The sequence below is a fragment of the Ammospiza nelsoni genome, chromosome 1, assembly GCF_027579445.1.
Source record: "Ammospiza nelsoni isolate bAmmNel1 chromosome 1, bAmmNel1.pri, whole genome shotgun sequence".
NCBI lineage: Eukaryota > Metazoa > Chordata > Aves > Passeriformes > Passerellidae > Ammospiza > Ammospiza nelsoni.
The window spans coordinates 100,895,689-100,920,853 of record NC_080633.1 but is presented as its reverse complement, the minus strand read 5'-3'; the positions used below and the strand labels follow the sequence as shown (position 1 = coordinate 100,920,853).

General features: G+C 39.6%; 1 protein-coding gene across 1 annotated transcript in view; it reads left to right on the top strand.

Annotated features, from left to right (window-relative positions):
• CEP192 (centrosomal protein 192) overlaps nucleotides 1–25,165 on the top strand; it is a 76,398-nt gene that overhangs the window by 5,707 nt on the left and 45,526 nt on the right. The window contains exons 7-23 of the mRNA XM_059469139.1: nucleotides 195–352; nucleotides 1,082–1,232; nucleotides 4,806–4,989; nucleotides 9,170–9,280; nucleotides 9,397–9,652; nucleotides 9,695–9,893; nucleotides 10,226–10,450; nucleotides 11,159–11,281; nucleotides 12,829–12,983; nucleotides 14,474–14,520; nucleotides 15,872–16,004; nucleotides 17,078–17,226; nucleotides 18,358–18,498; nucleotides 18,754–19,090; nucleotides 19,405–19,545; nucleotides 21,987–22,051; nucleotides 22,129–22,320. Coding sequence (XP_059325122.1) covers nucleotides 195–352; nucleotides 1,082–1,232; nucleotides 4,806–4,989; nucleotides 9,170–9,280; nucleotides 9,397–9,652; nucleotides 9,695–9,893; nucleotides 10,226–10,450; nucleotides 11,159–11,281; nucleotides 12,829–12,983; nucleotides 14,474–14,520; nucleotides 15,872–16,004; nucleotides 17,078–17,226; nucleotides 18,358–18,498; nucleotides 18,754–19,090; nucleotides 19,405–19,545; nucleotides 21,987–22,051; nucleotides 22,129–22,320 — 2,767 coding nt within the window. The remainder of the gene's footprint in view (nucleotides 1–194; nucleotides 353–1,081; nucleotides 1,233–4,805; nucleotides 4,990–9,169; nucleotides 9,281–9,396; nucleotides 9,653–9,694; nucleotides 9,894–10,225; nucleotides 10,451–11,158; nucleotides 11,282–12,828; nucleotides 12,984–14,473; nucleotides 14,521–15,871; nucleotides 16,005–17,077; nucleotides 17,227–18,357; nucleotides 18,499–18,753; nucleotides 19,091–19,404; nucleotides 19,546–21,986; nucleotides 22,052–22,128; nucleotides 22,321–25,165) is intronic.

Sequence of the window (25,165 nt, the reverse complement as noted above, 5' to 3'; positions counted from 1 at the left end):
GAAATAATGTATGCAGGATTGTTTTTAGCAACCTGATTTTTAAGGTGACAAGATTGTGAGCAAGTCTATAATTTTGTCTGAATACCTAATCTAATAACAGTTGTTATTACAAAGATTTAGTAGTCTCTGACATCATGTTCAAGCCCAGACCTTTGAACAGTTGTGTGCAGAACTGTCACTTTTCTCTTAAACAGGAAAGAATTGACTTCATCAGGAGGATTAACAAAATTTGAAATTCATATTGTGGCACAGTTTGATAATCACAACTCCCAGGTGTGGCGAGTGAGCTGGAATATTACAGGCACAGTGCTTGCCTCCTCTGGTGATGATGGCTGTGTTAGGCTCTGGAAGGGTAAGGTCACCCACTTGAATCACATTAACTTTGTAGTCTAGTGAATATATTTGAGAAATTTTACTCAAAACATAATTTTGGAGTGAGTGTCCATTTTAGATTTGTGAAAGATAGATTTTTATTGTCTATATTTCTGTTTATGTTTAAGAAAAACAGAATTCAGAAATAACTTTCTGCATGAAATACTTGCATGATTTAGGCTGCTGTGAATAGCTGTTACTGTACCCTGAAATTGTTTCACCAGACTAGAGCTACATAAAGTTGTCATTTTAAAAAGTAAGGTGGATATTTTCCCTGACTTGGAAATTTTCCTCTAAACCTAGAAAATCTACATTCATTCACAATGTCCAGGCAAATGGCTTTTTTCTGTGTACATTTTAAAGAGAAAACAAACAAATAAATGCACCCCTCTGTCAACCAACCAAATAAAATAAAAAGAAAACCCAAACCAAAATTCCCACAACAACAACAATAAAAATCTACTGGCAGTTACCTTACACATTCTTATTTGTTCCTCAGTATTGTAACAGTGGAAACTGAGTTTTAAATTATGGACAGGCAGAGAATATCAGGCAGCTAAAGGGCCGGATCCTCAGCTGTTTGGAATTTATATATAGGTATTGAAGTTCAGGTGTGATTCACACCAGGTGTGGGGCAGTTGAAACATATTTGTAGAGAAACTGAGCTTCAGAAGAGAAACTAACAGTGTCTGTATATCTGTGTTTGCAGCTAATTACATGGACAACTGGAAGTGTACTGGTATACTGAAAGGTAATGGGAGTCCAGTGAATGGTAGTTCTCAGCAGGGAATTTTTAATGCCTCTCTAGGTTCAGCCAATACAAGTCTGCAGAATTCACTAAATGGATCATCTGCCAGCAGGTAGGTTAAGTAGTAGAGAGACTGATTTTCAGTAGTCTTTTCTCTGAATCTTTATTTCATTTAGCTCTCATATTTGTTTTACATGTTTTTAAAGTGCAGTGTCATTTATTGCATGAGTACTTCTATAAGCTCCTCTGGTTTTGCTCTGTGGTTCATCTGTTATGCAGGTGTTAAGAGGAAAATGAACAAAACAGTAAGTCATACTGAATCAGTCTGTATAAATAAGCAATATAAATAATTATTTTGGTTTTTAGTCCTTTCATATTATTAAAAACAACATTTCTGAAATAGTTTCAAAGGAGAAGCTTCATCCTACTGGTGTGTAACTGCCCTTTTGGTTTAGATATATGCTTAAAAGTGAAGCAAAAATGCCAGCAACAAATTCTGTCTTTTCTCTGGGATAATATAGCAGAAGGGAAAGAAGAAAAGTTACTTGATAACAGTTTCAACAATCAAATGTTGGTGTGATTTAGTTGTTTTTTCAGGTGTGTAGCATCAATTGAATAAAAGTAGTGTGGTTTTAAAATTTTCCTCATATGGCATTCATATTGCAAATAATATGCCTCAATCTCTGTTAGGTTTTTGTTCTGTAATAGCTGCTTTTTAGTGAGTAAATTTTACTGCCTCTTCTGAAAAAACATTTTCATTTGTGCACACTGAAATGTAGAAATATGCTGAGTCTTGCATGTATATGGTGCAGTGTGTACAATCAGCTTTACAGAATTATAAGTCCTATATAAGAATGAGATCTGGGCAGATTCCATAGCAGTGGTTTCCAAGTTTTGTGGCCACCTTTGTTTCAAGTGCCTTGGGATAGTTTCCTTTCTGTCCATGTGCGGTTACTCATGTGGGGTTTTTTCAGTTTGGAAGGCTTATTGGAAAAGTTGGCTTGTGGAGAGTAGCACCAGCCTATCCCCTCTTGCCCTTTCAGCAGTCAATCCTGAATGGCAGTTCACAATCCCTAGCCCTGTTGAACAGAGAACAGGTTTCACATTTTCCTCACAAGATAAATGCGGACACAAGAGGTGGTAATGGGCACGGTCCCAACAAGAAAGGGCAGCAAAATTATGTTAGTCATGATTCCAGATTCTACTTGCAGTGTAGCAAATGAAATGCAGCCCTGCCTTGGACATGGTATATCCAGAGCTATGTAGCTGCATTTGCTTGGGCTCCTGTGGGGAAATGCAGGCTGTCTTACAGCTCTTTGGCATAGGGTGTGGTTTTACAATCTCCTTATCTAAGACTCTGCTGCCACCAAGACTAACCATCTCCACCCCTCTCGTGGCTCTTCTCCTGTCCCTGAACTTGGTGCTAAGCCATTGTGCAGCTGAAACTTCTAGCATTATTTCTATTCCCTTCATTGCTCTGTATTGGAAGGTGTTTTGTTTTGGTTTTTAATAAATTATTCTTGCCTCTGATTTGTAAAACAATGTTATTTCCAGAATTAAGTCAGGGCCTGTGGAATTTTGGGACGTATGGTGTCTTGTCCTAGGATTGAGCCTTACATTAAAAGATACACACTTTACTACAGGCTTTCTTTTGTAGTGATACTGGCCTGAGTTGTGTAAGCACAGCTGCTAACTTCTGTGTTAGTGTTAACGTGCTGATAAAGATTCATGCATTGACATTTGACTAAATAGGTATCCTACACATTACTTGTCTCTGACTGTACATGCTGTGTTTCATGTCTATATGTTTAAACACTTAAGACAGCTATAGCACAGGCAGATCTGGGAAAGTTTATAAAAGCGCTATGGCCAAACTGAATTTGTACTCGAAATAAATTTCAGAACATGTGATGTAGATTGTTAGGAAATAAACCAGTAGGGCTGTATTATTATGTTGATGTAATTGTGTGTGTAGATTTATGATACAATTTCCATTCTCCATTTGTATTATGTCCTTTTTAACAGAAAGCAGAGCTGATACCAAGCTAACTGGAGTAACTTTGGTGTTTTGCTGCTTGTTGCATGCACACAGGAATGGAAAACGAACTCCTTTTTCCCCTTCCCCAGCGCCGTTTGACCTCTCCCAAGACACCAGCAGCCTGCTAACTACTAAATACTATTCAGAAAGCCTTTTTAAAACACGTTGTGTGCATTTTTTCTACTAGCCTGCACAGTTTGATACTGATGGAACGCCTGATAGAAAAATATTTGGAGAGGCATCTTGTTTGGAAAAAAACATAAACAACCCACCCAAACCCCAAAACTTCCATCAGAACATATTTTTGAAAGCTTGTAAAATTAAAAGATAGTTTGTGATTAAAAACAAGAATTTTTGTCCTTGATTGGGATGGGAGGAGGGAAACGACCATTACAGTAACTTCCATTAAAATTGTTTTGAGAACCAATTTGTTTTGCATTTCAGAGTGTTCAGCATTTGATAAGGATTCCCTAAACATTACAAGGTTGTAACTGCTTTGTAATATATATGCAACTGTTAGTTCTAAAGAAGTGAGAAATCTGTTTTGACAATTGTACAGATGATGGCTTTTAGTGGTTTGTTATTGCTTCATTTATATTCTTTAGTATGACTTCAAATAAATGTTTTGTAAGTACTGTCATACTTCATCCTGAAAGAAGTACTTTCTCTGTTACATATTTGTACATTCCTGTGGTAAGAGTTATAATTACATGGAATACTTAAATTCTCTCAACGTAATATCCTTGAAAAATGCAAACACTTTAGCCATACAGAGATAGAAACCAAAATGCAGTTTGTTGTTAATTGTCCCATAACTTCGTTAATAAACTGATAGCTGTTCTTTGTTGTAAGTCCGCAGAATTGTAAACAAGACAGAAAACATAATATAGTTATACTAAAATGCACAAGTGTTACGGGTAAGTTCTAATAAAAGCAGCAGCAAAATGACATGGAGTGGCATAATTCTGAATCTTGCATTCACCAGAAATCTTGAATTTACACAAAATTGAGGATTTTGCAGAAATATGTAAATAGACACAAAGACTGTATTTCATTCAAAGCAGTTATTCTTTGTAAATGTATATCATTAATGTAAAAAGTGGTGTTTTTACGTCTTCTAGAAATGCTGTGAAGTTAATCTGAATTAGATGCATATGCAGCAAGTGTACTTTGATAATATTTAATGTATATTTTGTGTCACAAAGAAAACATTACTGAAAGCTGTTAACAAATCACAGAAATTCTGGGAGAATGAAAGCCTGTTAATAGCTGTACTACACCACCTTTTTGACTTCAAAGTAATCCATTCTTTTGTAAAAATGTATGCTAGGACTGTGACTATGGTATTTTCAATGAATTTTGATGGAGAAGACTATTATTTTGCTTTAAAGAAGAGTTTCCAGATTTGTCTTGTTTTGAATTACAAGCCTTGATTTCTGCTGTTATGTTTGATTGGTTTTGGCATGGATATACTAAAGCCTTTTTTTTTTCCAGCATGTCTTTTCTCCCCTTTGGTTCTCCTTGTATTTACTACCTTTCTCTTCTTTTCTTGTTTTGTTGTTTTTTTTTTTTTGTTCGTTTGTTTTTTTTTTGTTTGTTTTTTTTTTGTTTTGTTTTGGTGTTTTGTTCCTTTCTTAATTGTTTCAGGTATTTCTTTCCCCCTCTGGATTCCCCACGGGCTGGATCGAGATGGTCCAGTCATGCCCAGCTCCTTCCTCCTCCTCCTCTGATAGAGCAGTCTTGTGATGCTGACACTGCCAACCTCCAGTATCCTCTCCCTCGCAGACGATGTGTGTCTCGGCCTCTTAATCTTTTACCTGAGAATGAAGGGGTTTAATGTGTTACTTTGAATAAATTCTGAAGGGCCTTATTCTGGGTGTTTGTGAATGCTTCCATTTCTGGCTGCCTTTGTATTCCCTCTCTGGTACAAAAGACTTTTTTAAACATGTGGGAGCTTCATGCATGTTTTGTGAAACAAAAAACATTTAGAACATGTTATTTGTGTATCAAAGACCATTTTATTTTGTACCCATTGAATTTTGGGAACATACATAAACAGTATTAGCCATGCACTCTTTATGGAGTAGATGGTTTCAATTTGCTTGGGGTTTTTTTCTTTTTTTTTTTAATCTTTTTTGAATCAGTTTAGTATGGTCTTTATTTTTTTTCATTTTGTATACTGCATTTATGTGTGATACACATTCTCAAAATTAGACATGCCTTCAAGACACTTGTGAGTGAAGAATGATGTTGGATCACCTTGTTAAAGAAACAAAACCATTCCTGCGTATACTGCAGCAAAATAACTTGAAGTGTTTGATTACTTAAGGTTTTTCCATCTTGCTATATAAATATTTAAATTTTATAATTGTGGTTGACTAATAAACTTATTCTGAAAGGTCTGTATTTCTATGTCTTTCCTTGTAATTATTTTTTAACAGGTTCCCGATGAAGGAGTTTTTCTGAATCAGGTGTCCACTCTCCTAGCTCTGCTCTGTGCCATTCTTGATGTGCAGCTGCATATTCCCAGTCTGTGCCACAAGGTGTGCTCTCACTTTTCCCATGGCTGTGCTGGAGGTCTGTGCAGGCTCCTAGAGCTGTTGGGTTTCACATTACCTCTCAGTTCTTTTCCAGTGACTGAATTCAATGAGGGCATTTTGAAGAAAGAGTGCTAGCTTGAAAAATGCCAAATGTCTTTTGTGCTGTCAGCACGGGAGGGTGCATCACTGCTGTGGATCAGTATGTTGGCACTGACTCAGACTGGTGCAAGGCAGGCAGGAAGACAATGCTGGGCAAAGAATGCTTGGTATTGCCCAGGAGTAGCATTACTGCACAGGATGGGACTGCTGAGGTTTTTGGGCAGATCCTGGGGGAAGGAAGGAAAGAGGAGGCCTTTGTGCTGCAGAAACCCAAAGTGTAATTGTATCTTTCAATGCGCTTCAAAATGGACTTACCCTGTTTCCTAGACCACTACTGTGAGGTAAGGGAGAGGACAACTTGTATTTTTCCAAAATGACGTGTTCCTATGAACTTTACTTGTGTTCTGAAAACTTCCTTTGCTCAGATCCACCACATGTGTTTCTTTGTTTCTCTGAGGAATCAAGTTTTAATTTAAAAACCCATGAGGTACACTGGTATTAGAATGTGCTTGCTGAACATTTGTGGAGGGAGGCTGCTGATACTTTCCAGCCAACAGGAACAGAAGTGAACAGAAGGAAAAAAAAGTTTTGTAACTTTACTAGAAAAAGTTAACATGAAACCATGCCAACTTTTATGGTAAACATAAATGCTACATGATTAAAAGATAATACTTAAATGGAGGGTGGAAAGTAACTGTTCCTCTAAGGGAGAATGAATAACTGAAAAAATAAAAATCAACACTATTACACTGGGATATAGTCCTAAACCAGACCAAATTGTTTCTTGATATGGAAGCAACAAAACATATTTTTTAAGTGTTAAACCATTTGCAGCATTCATGTCTTAACCCTGGAAGAGGTCACTGATTACCAGTTAGAGTAATGACAATTTTTTGCAATTTCTAGTAGTGTGTTAATAGTTTATTCAGCATGGTCACGTTTTTTTCCTCTGTGATGAACATGTGTTATTATTAGATATCCTAATTCCAGTCACACTTCTTACTAATGGAAACATGCTGTAAGATTCAGTACAAACAAGTCATGTTAGAACACAGTGGCCAGTACTTTAACCTCAGCAAATGAGCTCAGGCTGGTTTTGTGGCCAATGCCTGCCTTGCCCCCTACCTGCTATTTTGTATTGACCTCTCTCCAAACCAGGAGCCTTTCATGCACATCCCTGACTTTCCACCTCTGCTTCCTCAAATTCATAGACTCTTCTTCCTTGACTCAAGCCTGTGAACTTCTGTGCAGGATCTGGGCCCTAGGACATAGGCAGCAAAACTCTAGGAGGGAAGATTAGAGAAGGGCTTTGAAAGGGATAATTACAGCAGGTACACGCAATATTTTAAATTTATGCAGCACTTTTTAAGGCTACACTTCTTTTTCTTCTGCAAGAATACCCAGAATAGCCCTTCTACTGCTTCTGTGCTTGGAGCACATCTTAGTTTGAGCTGCCAGGATTGGAAAGTTTTGGGTCCTGTAGAAGCCATGAGATGGCATTGGTGGTTTTCTTTGTTTTCTTTGGTTTTGTGGGTTTGTGTGTGCCGTTTGAGTCTGTGGTGGTTTTGCTTTTGCTGTTGTTTGGTCTTGTTTTGAACATATTTGAACCAGTATGAATTTCTGATTACGACAAATGTGGATTTTTCACTCTCCATACAAGGAATACAACCATAGAAATGCATTCTGAAAACATCCTGGAGAGCACTGAATTTGAAGCAGATCTGTAGAAGTTTTCATGCACACACACACATTTGGAAGGCACCTGCGCACATCCTCTACTTAAAAAACCCTGTGACATGTACGCTTCAGCATGGAAATTAAGTTTTCCATGTTCTGTACATAAACTAGAACACAAGGAGTTCCACCTCAACATGAGAAAGAACTTCTTTACTCTGAGGGTGGCAGAGCACCGGGACAGGCTGCCCAGGGAGGCCGTGGAGCCTCCCTCTCTGGAGACATTCAAACCCCAGCCAGAGCCCCCTGCTCTGGTGACCCTGCCCTGGCATGGCAGTGGGACTGGACCAGAGGTTCCTTCCACCCCTAATGATTCTGTTTTCCAGCCTAATTGTGAAAAACGCTAATGACTTGTTTTTAAAATTTTAATAGTAATAAAATGGTTTTAAAATAGTAAAACAGTTAGAATAATAATAATTTGGACAATTTGGAATATGAGATGATAGAAACAAAGAGTTACAGATGGTCCAGGTACCTTTTTCTGGGCAAAATAAGCCCAAAAAAGGACCCACGTTAACAGAGGATTAACCCTTAAAAACAACAGCCTGTTGCATTTTCATACACCTCATACATGATGCATAAATTCCATTCAAACACAGGATTCTGTCTGGTCAGTGTCAACTTCCTCCTCTTAATCATGACGGCATCTTCAGGCTGAGCGAGGCAGGAAGAAGTTGGTTTCTTCTGCTAAGAGGCAATAAATTCTCTTCCTCTGAAAGATTTAGGTGTCCTGTGGCTCCTATCTCGCTGCGCGTTCTTTCTTTAAAAAAAGTATCTTGCATAGCATAGTTTCTCTTTTAACATTTTTTCTAACCTAGAAATATATTTAACACACTACTTAAGAGAATTAATACAGCATTACTTTCTAACACAACACATATAATATTCATTTTAATATTTGTGAAAAACCAATAATAAAATACTCATTTTTCACATTATATGTATTACGTTAGAAAGTTATGCTGTATTATTTCTCTTAAGTAGTGCGTTAAATATAGGTTTTGGTTATAACATAAGGTTAAAATAGAAACTATGCTATGCAAGATACTGTTTTTAAAGAAAGGACTCGCAGCAAGATAGCAGCCACAGGACACCTGTCTTTCAGAGAAAGAGAATTTATTGCCCTCCCATCAGAAGAAACGAACTTCTTCCTGCCTCGAAGGCGCTGTTAGGATTCGGAGGAAGAAGTTGACAATGACCGGACAGAATCCTGTGTTTGAGTGGAATTTATGCATCATGTATGAGGTGTATGAATATGCAACAGGCTGTTGTTTTTAAGGGTTAATCCTCTGTTAACGTGGGTCTTTTTCGGGCTCGTGCTGCCCAGAAAAGATACCTGGACCTTCCGTAACTCTTTGTTCTTATTGTTCCATTTTGTCCTAATTCAATTTGTCTAAATTATTATTACTCTAATTGTATTACTATTTTTATAACTATTTTATTACTATTAAACTTTTAAAATTTTAAAAACAAGTCACTGGCATTTTTCAGCTATAATATTCATTTTAATGTTTGAGAAAAGCCACACTCATCTAACTGATTCAGATGGCAAAAACGGGACAGAAAACAAAGCCGGGAATAAAAACAACTTCACATGAATTAATCTGAATGGACCTTTTCTGTTTTTCCCATTTTTAGGTAGGACGGGGGACAGCAGACTCGGGCAGGATGTTCAGCGGCCCTTTCCCTGGAAGACCCGGAGCTACTCCCTGGTCCCCGTACCCGGACCCCAGCCCGGCTGGCCTGAAAGCAAATACCTGAGACAAAATACACCGATGACATCCTCCCCTTCCCCACACTGCCCGCGGCCCCGCCGCCTATTCCCGCTCCCATTCCCGTTCCCGCTTCCACTCCCGCTCCCTCAGGCCACACCCGGCCCCGTTCCTGCTAACGGCCGGGGGGGGCGGGGCTGGGCGGTGCCGCGCGCGCATCGCCCAATCAGCGCTGCCGCCTGCCCCGCCCAGACTGTCTCGCTCCCCGTCCGCTACCGCGCGCCGTGCCCGCCCATGGCCGGCTCCGCTTGGGGCGCTGCCATTGGCTGCGCGGGAGGGAGCGCCAAAGTTTCGGCGGCGCGCGCGGCGCCACTGCGCATGCGCTGCCGGCCGCGCGGGTGTGGGGCGGGTCGGTCGCGCGGCCGTTTCCGTTGCGCGCCGGGGGAGTGAGCGGTGCCCGCCCGGCCGCTGGGGAGCGCTGCGGTGGCGGCGCGCGGCGGATCCCATCCCGAGTTTTGGCGGTCGGTCCGTCTGTCCGCCAGCGCTCCTGGTGCACCTGGAACCCTCGGAAAGGGCAGAGTCCTTCTCTCCCTCCTCTTTGGACAAAAAGGCGCTCGCCGGCTTCCGAACTGCGCGGCGGAGCGTGGCCGGTGAGCAGCGGGAGCCTTCCTGCCGCGGCCCGAGGTCACACGGAGTTGGGGTCGCCCCAGGTGCTCCCTGGAGGGGCCGCGGAGGGAGGAAGGCAGGCTGGGACTGCCCGGTCCGGGCGGCTTTACACGCTAAATATAGGCTGGCACGTCTCGCAGCGGCGCTGGAGTGAGTTATTGGGCGCTCCGAGAGCGCTGTGAAAGCGTGTCCCTCTAAAGTCTTGGTGGGAGAGGGCTGGGAACTGTTCTTGAGCACTTCTGTGGCTAAAGCGGGGTGGTTTTCCAGGTTTCCCGGGCAGTGATGTGAGGGTGAAGTGTTCGGGTCCTGCTTGCAGATGCTGCCCGGGCGGGGCTGATGGTGGTGCCGGGCCGAGTGCTGTTCCAGGCGGGATGATGGAAGACTTCAGGGGTATCGCCGACGAGACCTTCCCGAGCTACTTGGGCCAGTCCTTGAACAGCAGCGCGAGTGTGCTCTTTGAGAATGTCACCGTCTCCTCCAACCCGGGGTTACCTGTGGCGGCCTCCACTGTCGCCAGGAGCCAAGACGGCAGTGACAACAGGTGAGGTCTCAGTGAGTGCCATTCAGAAATATAAAAAAAATAGTTGAAGCATCTAACTCTGGAGAGCAAAAATTAATTTTGCAGATTACTTGGTCGGTGATAAAACTATTTACCAATCAGTATCTCAGTAATCAAACATAGGATTGTCTGTATTACCCGTGTAAACTTCACACTTAATTTGTAACTAGTAGAATACTTAACATTTACAAAAACTGCTCTTCGAAACTAATTTAATTTTTAGACTGTAACTGTCAAATCTCTTTTAACTCGTCTCTTCAGCTTACTTGACTCAAGTTTGAAGCTGTGTAGAGAAGAGAATTTAGAAACTGTAAGATCCAGCATTATGTATAAGAACTAAAATTTGCTCAACAAGGAGTAGAGCAAAGAGTAACAATTTGAAGCCTTTGTGCTTAACTGCTGTCCTGTTACTTAACAAGTAAGATGAGACTTTAATACCCTGTCCTTCCAGAAGGACACCACTAGCCACTAAAAACTGTAATGTGTTTTTTCTCTGAAGAGCTACAGAAGACTGGAGAGGAGTGTTCAGGATACATATGTAAATACAGATTAGCCACAATATTGCAATAACTTAACTTACAGGAAATAAGTAGTCACAAATACGAGTTTTTCCCCCCCAATTTTCTGGAAAACAGGAGCAGTGCATATTAGAATGACTCTGATGTGTGATTTTTTGCCCCACATTTACAGGCTTCCTGATGACTGTGCATCCTATTTAGAAGGGAAACATTCACCTCTATCCAGATCTTCTCACAGTAGTCAGTCACATCCTGAGCCAATGGAAAGAGTTGCCCTCTGCCTTCATGATGACATGTAAGTGAGGTAGTTAAAATCTAATTCTGTCCTAAAATGCAGGCACAGTGTAAGTTAGTATATAGATGTATATGTACTATATGGCTAATGATGGGCTATTTCAGAATTGAGTTGCAGAGTTGAAAGCAGCAGCTTTTACTACTGGCCTGCAGTAACTGGAGAGCTCAGCTGTGCATTGGCCTGTTAGCTTACAGTGTTTGGCAGCCTGGGCAGCTTTTCCTACAAAACCAGCTCCTCTGTGTTTTCTGAAGGGGGATAGTGCTGGGCCACGTGGAAGCAGCCAGTGGCTTTCCACTCAGTGGCTGGTGCCACTTAGCCAGTGCAGCCCTACATCAGCAGCATTCTGCTGTTTGATTGATTAATTGGACTTCATATACGTGACAGGAACGAAATCTTCACAAGGGATGTTTCCTAGACTGTGAGATTTTGTTTTGTTGTCATACTAATTTAAAATGTCCTAAGCATGATTATTTAATTGGCTTACCTGAATTTGGCCTGTATTTATCTAGTTTGCTTTACATAATCTAGAATTAAGCTGGTGTTTCTGGTTCGTGTCATGTGTGTGAACAGCATTCTGCACTGATATAAATATGTTTGGATTAAGTATCAGGCAGCTTGCTTACAGAAGGAGCAACAGTTTCTATTAAATTTGCTTTTCTTGTAGCCTCAGTGATTGGTATTTCTTAGGAAATAGTTATTGTTAGAGATACACTTGAGAAAGCATTGCTGAGTGGTGGAAGTGTTGGAAGCTGTTGCATATTCTGACCAAGGCCAGATGTGCTGCTGTTGTGACACAAACTGTACTGTGTGCCTTTCTCACTGATAAAATTGAGCCCCAGGCAGTGGGGCTCAATCAAAACAAAAAACATAAGATTTGAGACAGAGTCAGTGCCTTGATTGTACTCAAGAAAGAAAACAAAATACAGAACATGGACTAGTTGTGTTTTAGACTTTCAAATGTTAGTTTCATTTATTTACTTGAAATACTGAAGCAAAAGTATGAAACTTTAACATCTGGCATGATTAGTTTATAAGCCTGTGTGGATGTTCTGTAAAACCAGAAGCGAAGGATAACTTTCCTGCATAATTGCAAAAGCTGTTATTTAATGACATGCAATTTCAGTAACTCATGTTCTTTATAATTTTGTCCTTTATTGAGTGTAACAGAAATGGTGATATTGTGAACTTGGCAAAATCTTGCCTAGTGTTTGTCTTGGTCTCAAATGGATCATGGAAGTTGGCCAGAGTAAGCCCTTTTGTCCTTATACTTACCCCTCTTTTTATGGAAATCAAAGAGAGGAACAAATAGGTAGAGAGACATGTTTTGCATGAAATTTCGCTATTTGTTTCACAGTTTAGATTGTGATGCTGAAGTCCTTGTAATTTTGATAATTCTTTTATTGTAAAATGACAGGTCTCTAGAATCTATCCTATATTGGAAACAACAGACTGAGACAAAGCAATTGGAGAATGCATCAAATCTTTATCACAAGAGATGATGGTCTGTGTAGCTAACTGATTTTTCATTTAAATAATTCTCTTTCTAGGGAAATTGCTACCCAAATTGAAGACCCTCAGCCATCCTGTGTTAATTTGAAAGAATCCCACTCAATATATGGAGAGCAACCTCAGAATGTTGTTGAACATTCAAATCACAGTCAAAGTACCTTACGTGAATTTTTGCCTGTTGAACAATTGAAAGGTATTACGTTTTGAGAAAAGTTGTGTACTTACTGTCACTGTAATTAGCTTTTTATACTGCAGATGTCTTCTTTTGACCCTTTCACTGTTTTATGGCAGATTATAAATGGGTTTTGAAAAAAAACCTCTTGGATTTGAGCAAATTGAAAACAGAGAAAGCTTGTGGTTGACATGTTCTCTCAGTTCTCCTCAAAGTACAAAGCTATAGAGCAAGTTGTTGAAAAAAGTGTTTGCTATATAGTACCATAAATAGAATGCCAGTAGTAATCTGACTTAGTTCAGGAACTTTATGGAAGAAGTGTTTGTAGCTTGTTCTCTACCCCTTCTATTTCAGTAAGTGTGAGGCTGCAAGGTTATGTTTTAGCTGGCATCTCTTCTCTTGCCCCATTCCAACCTGTAATAGATGTCTTTAATTGCTGCTGTAGGTGTTGGAAGCATGCCCCTCTAGTGGGGTTATACATGAAAAAATAGTTTTGAGTACTTGCTGTGAAAACTATACTTTTTCTGAAGTCTGGGTAGAGTACTGGCAACAAAAGAATATTCCCAAATTAATTTTAATAGTATGGCTGATATTAAGCTTGTCTGGGGTTTTTGCTAATGCCAGTTCTGTGAATAAATTCTACTTGTCCTTTAAAAGTCAGTAAATACAATTAGTAAATATATACTTTTAGACATTATCCTTTTCCAAACTTTGAGTATTTGTATAGGTTTTTGTGAAGTATTAATGATTTTGACAGATAACATGTTCAATGATAAAGTATTGTGACCGGTAATATAAATAGACACTTATAAAATCCATTTCTAACAGGGAAGTGTTGGCTCCAGTCCTTTGTTGTTGTAGTCTTGAGTAAGTGGTAGTAACTGGCAAGAAAATGGTGATGCTTTTGAAAACTGAGAGTGCCCAGTGTTTGGACTTGATGGTGGCCAGGCATATTTAGTTACTTGATTTTAACTTGGAAATTATTTGAAAATTGTCTTCTATTCACACCTATTACTAAAGAATTACAAACCTTTTTTGCTAAAATTTGTCTGTGCAAGTCTAAACTGTTCTCTGTCATGTGGGACTTCCACCTGGATTATATGTGGATCTGAAAGACATTTGGAACTGCTTTAAATGATCCAAAACAAGAATTGGTCCCATAGATGAAATGCAGCAGTGGAACAGAACCCTTGTTCCTCTTTCTGCTAGCACAAACTGGGACTCCTTGCTTTCTTGTGCTGCCTTGTGGAAATCCTTAAGGCAATAAATAACTTTGATCATTTTTAGAGTTCTAGCCCTGATGAAACTCTGCCTATTTAACAAGATGCTTTAGATCATTGTCATAAGAACGTTCAAGGTTTAGTGTTGTGGTAATCTGTATGTTTGAGTTACTTCTATGGTGTATGCCAAGACCTTCCAGAGGCTCAGTTTAAACTTAGAGAATAGTCAGCACTTATGTTCTCATGTTTTACTACTAAAATACTGCTCTACACCACCTTCTTATGTTTCAGATTTGCCAACTGGAATATGTTTTCTCCCAGATGTTAAAAACAGCAAGGTAAAAACTTTTCCAAATACAGTGAAATGAAATGTTTTTTAATATTAATCTAATAAATTTAATTCTGTGAGAGGAGGAGGAAGGAATGGAGCTGTGTTTATTGTTTTATACTGTGTATATCTTGTGTTTTAAAGGTGCTGTCATGACTCACTTTGCCTTCATTTTGCAGATCACTTCATTAGTACCGTGTGAACATGACTCCATCTAATATTCCTCAGCTGTGAAAACTGTTGTTTATTCCTAGCCTCCACTGTCTTGTAGTTCTTTGTCACTGTATGGACCTTGCATTTTATGCCAGTTGTAGTCTGTCTTAGTGAAGCATCTTTTGAGGAATTCTTTTGTAGTGGTTTTGGAAATTGAAGTACACAATCCAGAGCTAGCAAATAGCTGCTGGTATTGACAGGTAGGGTTATGCTTCACCTGTTTTTATCTACTGTATTAGAGATGCGAAGAGTTTTGGTCACAGAGACCCACTGCAGACAGGAATGGGGGGGTTTCCTGTTCCTTGTAGAAAATACACATCAGGCTGCAACCAAATGCTGTCCAATACATACTCCTTAACGTGTCAGCTAGTATTCTGATTTAGTTTTCTGTCACTTGATTTTTGTAGGGGCCACAGTGGTCAGTGAGTTGCAGTTGAATGCTTGTTGGCTGTCTTCTGAAAACCATAATTCATTTTCATTTCAAATTCTTTACTTTATGAACTTGGACTTTTTTTTGCTGTGTCAAAGATCTGTTCATCACAAAGAATATGAGACTAAATCCATAGCAGACATTATATCATGCTGTTTTTAAAAATTATTCAGCTATAGAAAAGATAAAGTATTTGCGGTTAACTAGATTCAGCTGAAATATTGCTTTTTGAGTAATTCAGTGTGCTCCTTTGGAGAAATTTCCAACAAAAGTTGGATCTGTGTGTACCATTTCTGAAGAGACTCTGTTTTAACAGAGCAGGAAACTATTGAGAGATGTCTTTGTACATTAAAGTTGGGATTGCAGCTCAATGAATGATGGAGGACAGTTTTTTCAAGTGTAAACTCTAATCCAATGTTTCAGTTTTTTATTTTGAGATCTCTTAAGTTTGGTGTCCTTCACATGCTTTTTTGCTCTTCCCCTTTTATGCTTCCTATATTTCTTGCATGCATTCATTCTGGAAGCTAGCAGGCAAAGTCCATTGGAACTAGAGTGTTTCCTAGGATAAGTAAAAAAAGTGTTTGCAGAGTTTTGCAATATTATTCACCTCAATAATTATTTTATTTTTATTATTCACCTCATTAATTATTTATTTTAACTGAATTCATACAATAGTTAGTAATTTCTGGAAACATTTCTTTATGGGTGCTTTTCACAGGTTGGTCCATCTGAACCTTCTGAAAAGCTGATGGAAGGTGTTATCTCAAGTGTTCACCTTAGCAATAGCCTTTCAAGTTTTTTGGAGAATGAGAAACTCTCATCTCTTCTAAGCACAGATGAAGATTCCACTGGTAGGTGTGTTTATAACTCTTGGTAGCTGAGTCAGAATTAGTCTCAATGTTATTGCATACTTGAGAAGAAAGATTCTGTTTTACTTAAGTATTTAATATCAGATTGTGCTTGATAAAAAAGTAGTATAACAATATTAAAGAAAACTGTTCTTTGGAAAACTGACTATTTTTAAATTGTAACAGGAGTAGATGGCTATGGAATTTGTCAGAGAAGATCACAATTGGGATTTTAATCTAAAAAATTAAACAATAGTGCTCAGTTACTGTGAAGCAAAGATAGAAGTGGCAACATCAGCATTGATTTAATAAAGTGGTAACTCTACCTACATTTTCAGTTCAGTTCAGTAGAGATAAAATTCTGTAGTGAAGAGCACACCCATGCAGTTAAAAAGGACTTTTACTTGAGTTTGAGTTCACCTCTCTTTAGATGCTGCATGTGTGTGGTAACGTCTGAGTTTTAAGTCTAATTTACTTGCAGGCATAGAAGTGAGTGCATGAGTTCTAGATCACTAAGACTTTTTGAACTTTTTGTGCCCTTCCAGGGGCTGCTGCAGAAGGACAAACATGCTCTTCATTAGTGCAGCTGACTTTGCCCATGACATGAAGGATGACAGGGCATGTTCTTGGATGTACCAATGGGGGAGGCAGAGAGATCAATAGGGTTACTGTTGTGAGATGAGGTACCCTTGCAGTAAAGTTACTGCATTTCTCCCATGGCATCTACGTATGTCATGACTGTCTTTTGAAGTTGTTTTGTTCTTTCTTGTTGCATAACTTCACTTGATAGTTTTGCATAATAAGAATTAAGTTAATTGTTTGCTGAGTAGAAATACTGTTGGGTTGTTTTTTACACTCAAGATGAAGTTACTTTTGGTTGCCCTCCGAAGAGTTGGTAGCTGTTAGCTGGAAATATTTGCCTATTCAGGGTTCCAGTACTGGTGAACCTAACTGGTCTTTTTGTTTTTATCATGCAATTCAATATTCAGTGTAAATTATGGAATTGCTTTGGTAGTATATCAGGTGATATAAAATGTCTGTTAAAATGAAAAGGATATTTTCTTCTCTTTTCATAGGTGAAGATATTGATGATGAAGAATTTGATAACAAACTAGAAGCGTATTTTGAGCAGCTGATACAACCAGAAATAAGAAGAGACACCAACCTGCAAAACCTCTCAGAACACTGTGCAGCACTGAAGCTGTCTGAAAATGTCTTACTAAAAGTAGGTTTCAAGTTCAAAGCTCAGCATGCCCAATGGCTTTTAAACATGTTAAATTTTCAGTGATTATATTTGTTGGTATTCTAAACAGAGTTAGTTTTAATGGTCTTTTTGGTTTCCTTTTTTTGTTTCTATAGGTATTAAGGCAACATGCTGGCACTTCTTTTTGATGATACGAGTTTATAAATAATAATTTTAATCACTTGTTTTTCATCTTGCATAACAATGTCCAAGGTCTTTTAAAGTGATACAGAGACTTGTCTTTCCAGGAGAGTCAATAATTCTCTTAAATAATTGGTAAATAATGTGGAAGTTAAATGTAGGGCAGTAACAGGCTGGTTTGTGGTTTGCCTTTGAGCAACAGTTAGCTCCATTCCAAATAAGTTGCCAGGGATTAAGTGCCTTTCCATTTTCTTGGCTTTGCAACAGTCATTGTGATCCTGGCAGTCTCATGCTTGACCAGAGTGGACAAGTGTGATTTAAACAGTTAAACTGCAGCTTCTGAAATTTCAGAAATTTCCCAACTGACATCGGAGTTTCCAGGCTGTTTGGGAAGTGATGTTAACCCTGTTCAAGTAGTCTGGATAGGCTGCAATTTGTTACAGCGGTGCATGAAGGAAGGGATAAGTGGTTTTAAAAGTGAGACTAGCAGAGCTCTGCTCTCAGGGCTTCTCTGTGCAACATGTCCCTGCCTTGTAGATAGACAGTAGGGTAGGTGCAAAAGGCTCTGAGTCTGATTTGGACCCCTCATCCAACAATGGGTCAGCTAGGAGTGAAAGGGGAATAACACAGAACCCTTGTTAAAGGGAATGAAAAGATGTAGTAGGAATAAGAAGAGATCTTCCCATCCTCTTGTTGTGTATGCCCTTGCAGGCACATCTATGGATTGGCATGGCCAGGAACTGTTCTTGGTGGCAGAGGCTAACTAGAGGTGCTGGCTATGGCAGTGTCATATGAATGAACAGAGAATCATTAATCTCTTTTCTACCAGAGAATTTTTTAGTATTCTAAAAGGCCCTGTAGTGGTTTGTTTTTTTGGTTTTTTTTTTTTGTTTTTTTTTTTTTTTTTTTGGTTTGGTTTTTTTTTTTTTTAATATCTAATCTACCTAAATGTTTTATAATTTTTATCTAAAGGAGAGCTTTAAGGATTCTGCCGGTTATGGGGCTGTGACTGAAATAGACTCTGGAAGTGCTAGTGATGAAGATTCACAAAATGAAGGGATAACTGGACGTCCTGTGCAAAAACAAACGCTGCCCAGAGCAGTGCAGCAAATGGTATGAAATTGCCATTTAAATTCCTATTATTCATGTAGAGTAAGTCTGTAGTAGAAGATGGCAGTGTGTTTGAAAACTTGTTAGATCTTTAGCTAACCACCCAACCTTCCTTTACAAAAAGTTAATAATACCACTTTGGTTCTATGCCTGTTTTTCAAACCTAGTCAGCTTGGACTGTTTTGTATCTAGAACTTTTAATACATGCAGTTAATAACTGTGCTTCTGTCACTTTTCAAATGATTACTGTTTTCAAAGAATTCAGTGACTGCTGAGGATGTGCTGGATTCCTGCACAGCTGCTGAGCTGCGATTAGATTCCCTGTACCTCCAGTGCATGGACAGCCATAAAGCTGATGTCTCAGATGTCCTTCCAAAGCAAGAACTGGAGTCCTCTGTCTGTCAGGCTACTTATTCTGATGCAGAAGTGCTACACACAGCAAGAGGATTTTTGGGACGTGACACCACTCCTGAGCTTCCTAGTGCAAATGCGCCTCAGGCAGATGCAACTCAATGTAAAGCTGGTCTTCCTGATACTTACCTGTCTCCAGCTGGGGACAGCTATGAGAACTTAAGTTTAGCTACAACAGACAAAGGTAGGATGCTTTACATACAACCTATCCTTACATGAAACCTGTCCATGCAATTGTGACCATATTCTGTTGCATGGAAAAAGAAATAAAATTGTAAGCTAGGCATTTTTATTTAGTTGTAGGACTTGGTAATAAAAAACAATGTAGCATGAATTAAGTCTGACTTGCTATTGTTTTCAGGAACACTGATTGTTGTATATTGTACTTAACTGTTACTTATTTGCTGATGAAATTAGTTTAAGCTTGCAGTTGGAGCAACTTTTGCCGTATCCCTTTTTTATTTTAATCCATAATGCAGCATTTGATGTATTTTTTAGGTGATTTGCCACACAGCATTGTCTATCAAAATGAGGAGGGCAAATGGGTGACTGATCTTGCATATTATACTGCATTTGATGAAGAACAAGATTTAAATATGTCTGAGGATGATAAAGGAAATGAGGAATTCGTTACTGGCTGTATGTAATCATCTTTTTAGTTAACTCTTGTTGTCTGTAATAATGTTAAGTAAGCTTTCTTCCTTTTTTTTTCACTTCAACAAATCAGTATTTGGTGTTACAAACACTCCAGGTTTTAGATACTACAAATTATTTGAAAGCTGATGCTGATAGTAATCTGTAGTGATATTATATCATTATTTATAGTACATAGCTTCTTGCTATGTACCCTACTCTTCCCATGAAGTGTGTTTTAAAACAAAACAAAAAGCATTCTAACATTTGCCATTGGTACTTACTGTATGAGCTGAGGCAACTCCTCTCACTTCCACAGTTTTTCCTTTGGACTTTAATGATTGTTTTCCTTTCTTGCAAGAAAAAGAGAAGAAGAGTAATTTTGTGTTGAGTGATGCTTATAAGAGAGGAAATAATTATCAATGAGGAATTAATACAATGTCAAATAGATGCAGTTACAATGTCAAAATTTGAGAGACTTGGCTAGCTGCTGATTTTTTGTGAAATCCCTTGATTTCACAATGTCTTGATTGTTAATGTCTTGATGCTTAAAAATGGTACTGAAAAATATTGGAGCTTTTTGAGGGACTTGGGGACTCTCATCTTCCCTTGAGTTCCAGGCTTTTTGTACCTCTGTTTACTTAAAAAGTTGTTTATTATCCTTAAGCTATATCAGACTGATCTTCACGGGAGTCTATATCTTTGTCATACAGGCTTGGATAATACACATGCAGTGCTATAGGCAAATTGATTCCTTAGCACCAAAATGTCATCTGTTCATCTGTTTTGTAAGAGATTCAAGCAATATGTGCAACAGCATTTCTCCTAATCTCTCCTAATTTCTGAAGCTGACATGTAGGTGGGCTAATATATTCTCAAGATGTCCATGGTCCACTCAAGATTCTTCTTTCTTTCAAAGCAAATTATGTCTAATGTTGTTTATTTTGAATGAATCATCAAACAGGGTTGACTGGTTGAAGTAATATTTTTCAGCACTGTAGTGGTTTTCTGATGGGTTAAGTCAATATCATTTGGGTGACACTTTCCCATCTACTATGTGAGTAATGTAGAACTCTGCCATGATTTTTCAGAATCATTATATTTCAGACACCTTCTATATCTTAAACTGGAGTTGTCAGGTGATTAGAATATTTGACTGTTAAAAATTTTTCCAAGGCTACTTACGTTTTTCCGCCTGATAGGTTTTTAAAAACTTCGGCTTTCAAGTCAATGAGCTTACCTCTTTGCATGGTAGATGATAACGCACTGACAGATTCCACGTGGTTGGCATTTTTCTGGCTACTGCCCTGCTTGTCTGTCTGCAGTGGTGTTTGACAGCTGAAGAAATTTTATTTGTAAGGACAGAAAGGACGTAATATATTACATCTGATTCTTTGGTCTCTCATTTATGACATGTCTCTGTCAGCAAACTGTGCACACAGTGTGTTCTTGTATGGAGTAGTGCAGGAATGCTCACTTGACAGTGTTGGGTGCTTCAGAAAGTCTCTTGGGGCTTTAGGGCTCATATAGAAGATAAAGAACTGCTGCTGTCAGAGAGTTGAATATAACAACATGTCATTCACAGTGCCTTTAGGGGATGAACTTGGATTGCTCAATGAAGATGTATGCCACCTTTGTCAACTCTGTTTTTTCCTCAGAGTGTGTATTGTGACTTCCCATGAGTAGTTTTATGGATAACAGCTGTATTCACCTTAAAAGTTTGCATGCATTCTCAGCTTTTGCCCTCTATGCCTAGGGATGCTCTGTGTACAAGGACATGTATTTTTGAAGTTTTGATGAGCTTAATGATGTGTTTACATTGTGGTCAGGTAGTAGAGTAGTATCTCTTGATCAGTTTTTCACAACATTTTGGTGCAGAGATTCTTAAGTGTTAGTTGTTCTATAGATGATAATTGTGAAAATAGTACAGGCATTTGAATTCAAAAGTAAGATTGGGTTATTTGGCCTGTTAATTTGCATGGGTTTTTCATTAATAGGTACAAGCCAGTGTCTTTCTTTTGCTCCAATTCAAAGGTACCACCTTGATGGAAAAAATTTTCAGCCTCAAATATAGTAAAGGTTTGATCTGAGTTAGCCATGTGATGTTTGGTTCTCACTAGTATGGGTATCATAACCTATAAAAAGTTCTAGTTTAGCCTGGGGCTAAGGCTGTTAGAAACTTTCTTTATTTACCACTAAGTTAATTAGCTAAATGCTGATTTTACTTTGGCTTCTAAAGATCCAGCAAGAACTCCTTTAAAACTAATTTCGTATTACTTTTCTCACCAAACTGGGATTGAATAACTCCTACTGTGCCCCAGACTGTCTCAGGCCTAGAATTTTATGTGCAATAACTTTCCATCAAATTGAGTTAATGATGACAAATAGTAATGATGGTACTTAGTAACTTTTGCTTTATTTTAATAAATATTCTCTTTGGTTTTAAGCTGAAGCAGCAGCTATGATTGCACAAGACCAGGAAGAATTCGAGAAAGCACACAGGCTTATGCAGGTAACTAATGACCTCAATGTAAACAAAATAGTTTTCTTATTTACAAATTACAACTTCTGAAATCTCTTTGGTTGCAGGCAGGAAAGGTAGGCAGTCTAAATGCATCTGAATTAGCAAATACTTCATGGAGATCTGCTAATAGCTTCATTCTGCCAAGAACATCTGATCTTCATAAAGATGCCAGCTATTTACGTTTGTCTTTGGGGGAGTTCTTTGGTCAGAGATCTGAAGCTCTTGGATGTCTTGGTGGAGGCAGTGATGTCAAACGGGTATGTATCTAAATGTTAGTACTGAGAAACAAGGAAAAGACAAGACAAACGGCAGCTAGCACTGGTTTTGTTATTTTGTAAACAGTTCTTTATCAGGTCTAATTTTCTAAGTTGATTTAGGAAGGAAATTCTGTGTGTTACAGGTGTGGGTTGACTGGTTTCCTACTGGAATTTCTGATGTGAAGTGCTGCCTGGTGTTATTGCTGAATGTTGATCTTTGCCTTTTGGTCAGGAACCAATTATGTGTAGGATTAGAGGGAGAAAAGTACACCATATACAGGAGGCATGTTGGAGGTCCCAGCAAATTACCCACACAGTTAAGTGAAATGCTGGTCAGACAAGGGTATTTAAACAGTGAGGGCATCTCTGAGTGGCTGTTGATAGCTGATGTGCTATCTGGGCAGTGCCCAACTTCAGTGAAAATGTAGTCATTTAGATTCTGACTTACCAACCCCTGTATATGTCTTACATCTGGTGGATAACTGACGCTTCTCTCTTCTACTGTTGGTAGACAGGATCTCATCTGTGTTTCATAAAAAAAAAAAGGTGGGGAAGTGTGTACAATGAGAAGAAGTGGTCACACATGCTTGTGTAATTCACTTGTGTCATGAGGAATTTTTGGAGTTGGCAGAGTTAGTCTGTCCTAAGCATTCCAAGGCTTAGTGGCAGACCATGCCTTCAGGCAGAGATGATGTGATGTACTTTATTTCTTTATTTTGAGTAACTGGTAGACGTAAATTGTGTCCTGGTTTCAGTTGGAATAGAGTTAAGTTTTCTTTGTAGGGGTTAGTACAGTGCTGTGTTTTGGATTTAGTATGAGAATAATCTTGATAGCACACTGATGTTTTTGTTGTTGCTAAGTAGTGCTTACTCTAAGTCAAGGACTTGGGAGTGTTTCATGCTCTGCCAGTGCAGCAGGTGCACAAGAAGCTCAGAGGGAGCACGGCCAGGACAGCTGACCCAAAGTGGCCAAAGGGATATTCTGTACCATAGAACATCCTACTCAGTCTGTAAACTGGAGGGAGTTGGCTGGCAGCCACGGATCACTGTTCAGGGACAGGCTGGGTGTTGGTCTTTGGCCAGTGAGCAATTGTGTTGTGCACCACTTGTTTCTCTTGGGTGTTATTCCCCTCTCCTTCCTTTTCATTACCAGTATTATAGTTGTAATTTATTCTTGTGTCAGTTATTAAACTGTTCTTATCTCAACCCACAAGGTTTGCCTGTTCTTTCCAATTCTTTCTGTGGGGAGAAGGTGGGGAGTGAGCAAACAGCTGTGTGGTACTTAGTCCCTAGCTGGGGTTCAGCCATGCCAGTTGTTAGTTTATCTGTGTATGGGAAGTGCAGTGTATGTGTTCAGATTGGGCATTTGCAATGCTGTATTATTTCTTAGTGGTATGAGAGGTATACCAAGCAAGCACTGTGGGCCAAAACTGCTTTGCAAGTGTATTGAATCTGTTTGTTCATTATTCAATTTACTCATGTGTCGCCGACATCTTTTCATTAAAATCCTTTCTTAGGATTTTTCCTTGTGAGAAGCTGCAGTTTAGCAACCAAATGTAAACAATGATTATCTGCTGCTGTGGAATGCAACAAGTCCACCTGTGATTGGCCCCTCTTAGATGTTTACAATTAATGGCCAATCAAGGCCTGAGCTCTCTCGGACAGAGTCAGAGAGAGCTCCTTTGTTTTCATTCTTTGCTATTCTATTCTTAGCTAGCCTTCTGAGAACTTTTCTTTCTATTCTTTTTAGCATAGTCATATGCTATATATATATATCATAAAATAATGAATCAAACCTTCTGATCATGGAATCAACATTCTCATCTCTCTCTCATCCTGCAAACCCTTGTGACCACGGTCACAATTGGTGACCCTGAGTGACTGAAGCGGAAATCATCACTTGGTGCGACCCCAGAGGAGCAATTGCTGCACTGGGTAAACCCAGAATGTGTGGCATTGATGGTTACTTCACAAGTGACCACAGAAGTGGATTCTAGCCAGGAGCGGAAGAACTGAAGATCCTGATTTGGACAGAGTTCACAGCAAGGCTGACCAAAAAGAGAACCTTCTGAAAAGACTCCAGGAAGATGGCTGGAAAGCTCAGCAGCACCATGCAGCTGGCCAAAGAGTTTTGGACTCTGTCACAAGTTACTGTAGGCTTTTCCCTTCCTGATGATCCTGGCCTTCGCAGATTACGGCTGCAAAGGTGGTAGGGTCTTCCCACCAAGGCTGAGGTTCCTTTCTCCCCTTCAGAGAAAGGCAAAATGGGGTGAAGAGGATGGAATTCTTGGAATTGTTCTGGCAGAGAGACACTTACATGAGTTTTTTCGATAGGCAAAGCTTTTTGGCTTTTTTACGAATGTGCTGTATTGCCCTGGATGTGTTTGTATGGGAGTGCATGGAATTCATTTTGCAATTCCTTTTGGGCTGTGGATTCGGACACCCCCGAATTTACCTAACATTTAAGGCACTCTTCCTGGTCTTGAAGCGGAAAGCAGCTGTTTTTCCCTGGATTGCTAACTGCAACGGACTCGCCCCATTTCCCCCGACTCCAGCAGGAGCAGACCCTTTGGAGGGGGACGATCTGCTGCTTCCCAGCCCCCCTGCATCCCGGCGGGGGGGCGAAGTTTTGCCCATAGCTGAAGTGTTCTTTTACTGCGTTTTCGGAGCATGCTCACATGGAGCCGTGTTCCTCCCCCTCTTCTCTCTCTCTGGGGGATGAAGAGTGGGCAGCGCCGCCCCGGCCAGCACCACGAACACCGCCCCGTGGATTCGGGCGCTTCCCCGCGTGGCCCCTCCCGTGGCCGTTTCTTCAGCAGAGCCTGTGGGCGCGGCGGCCCCGCCT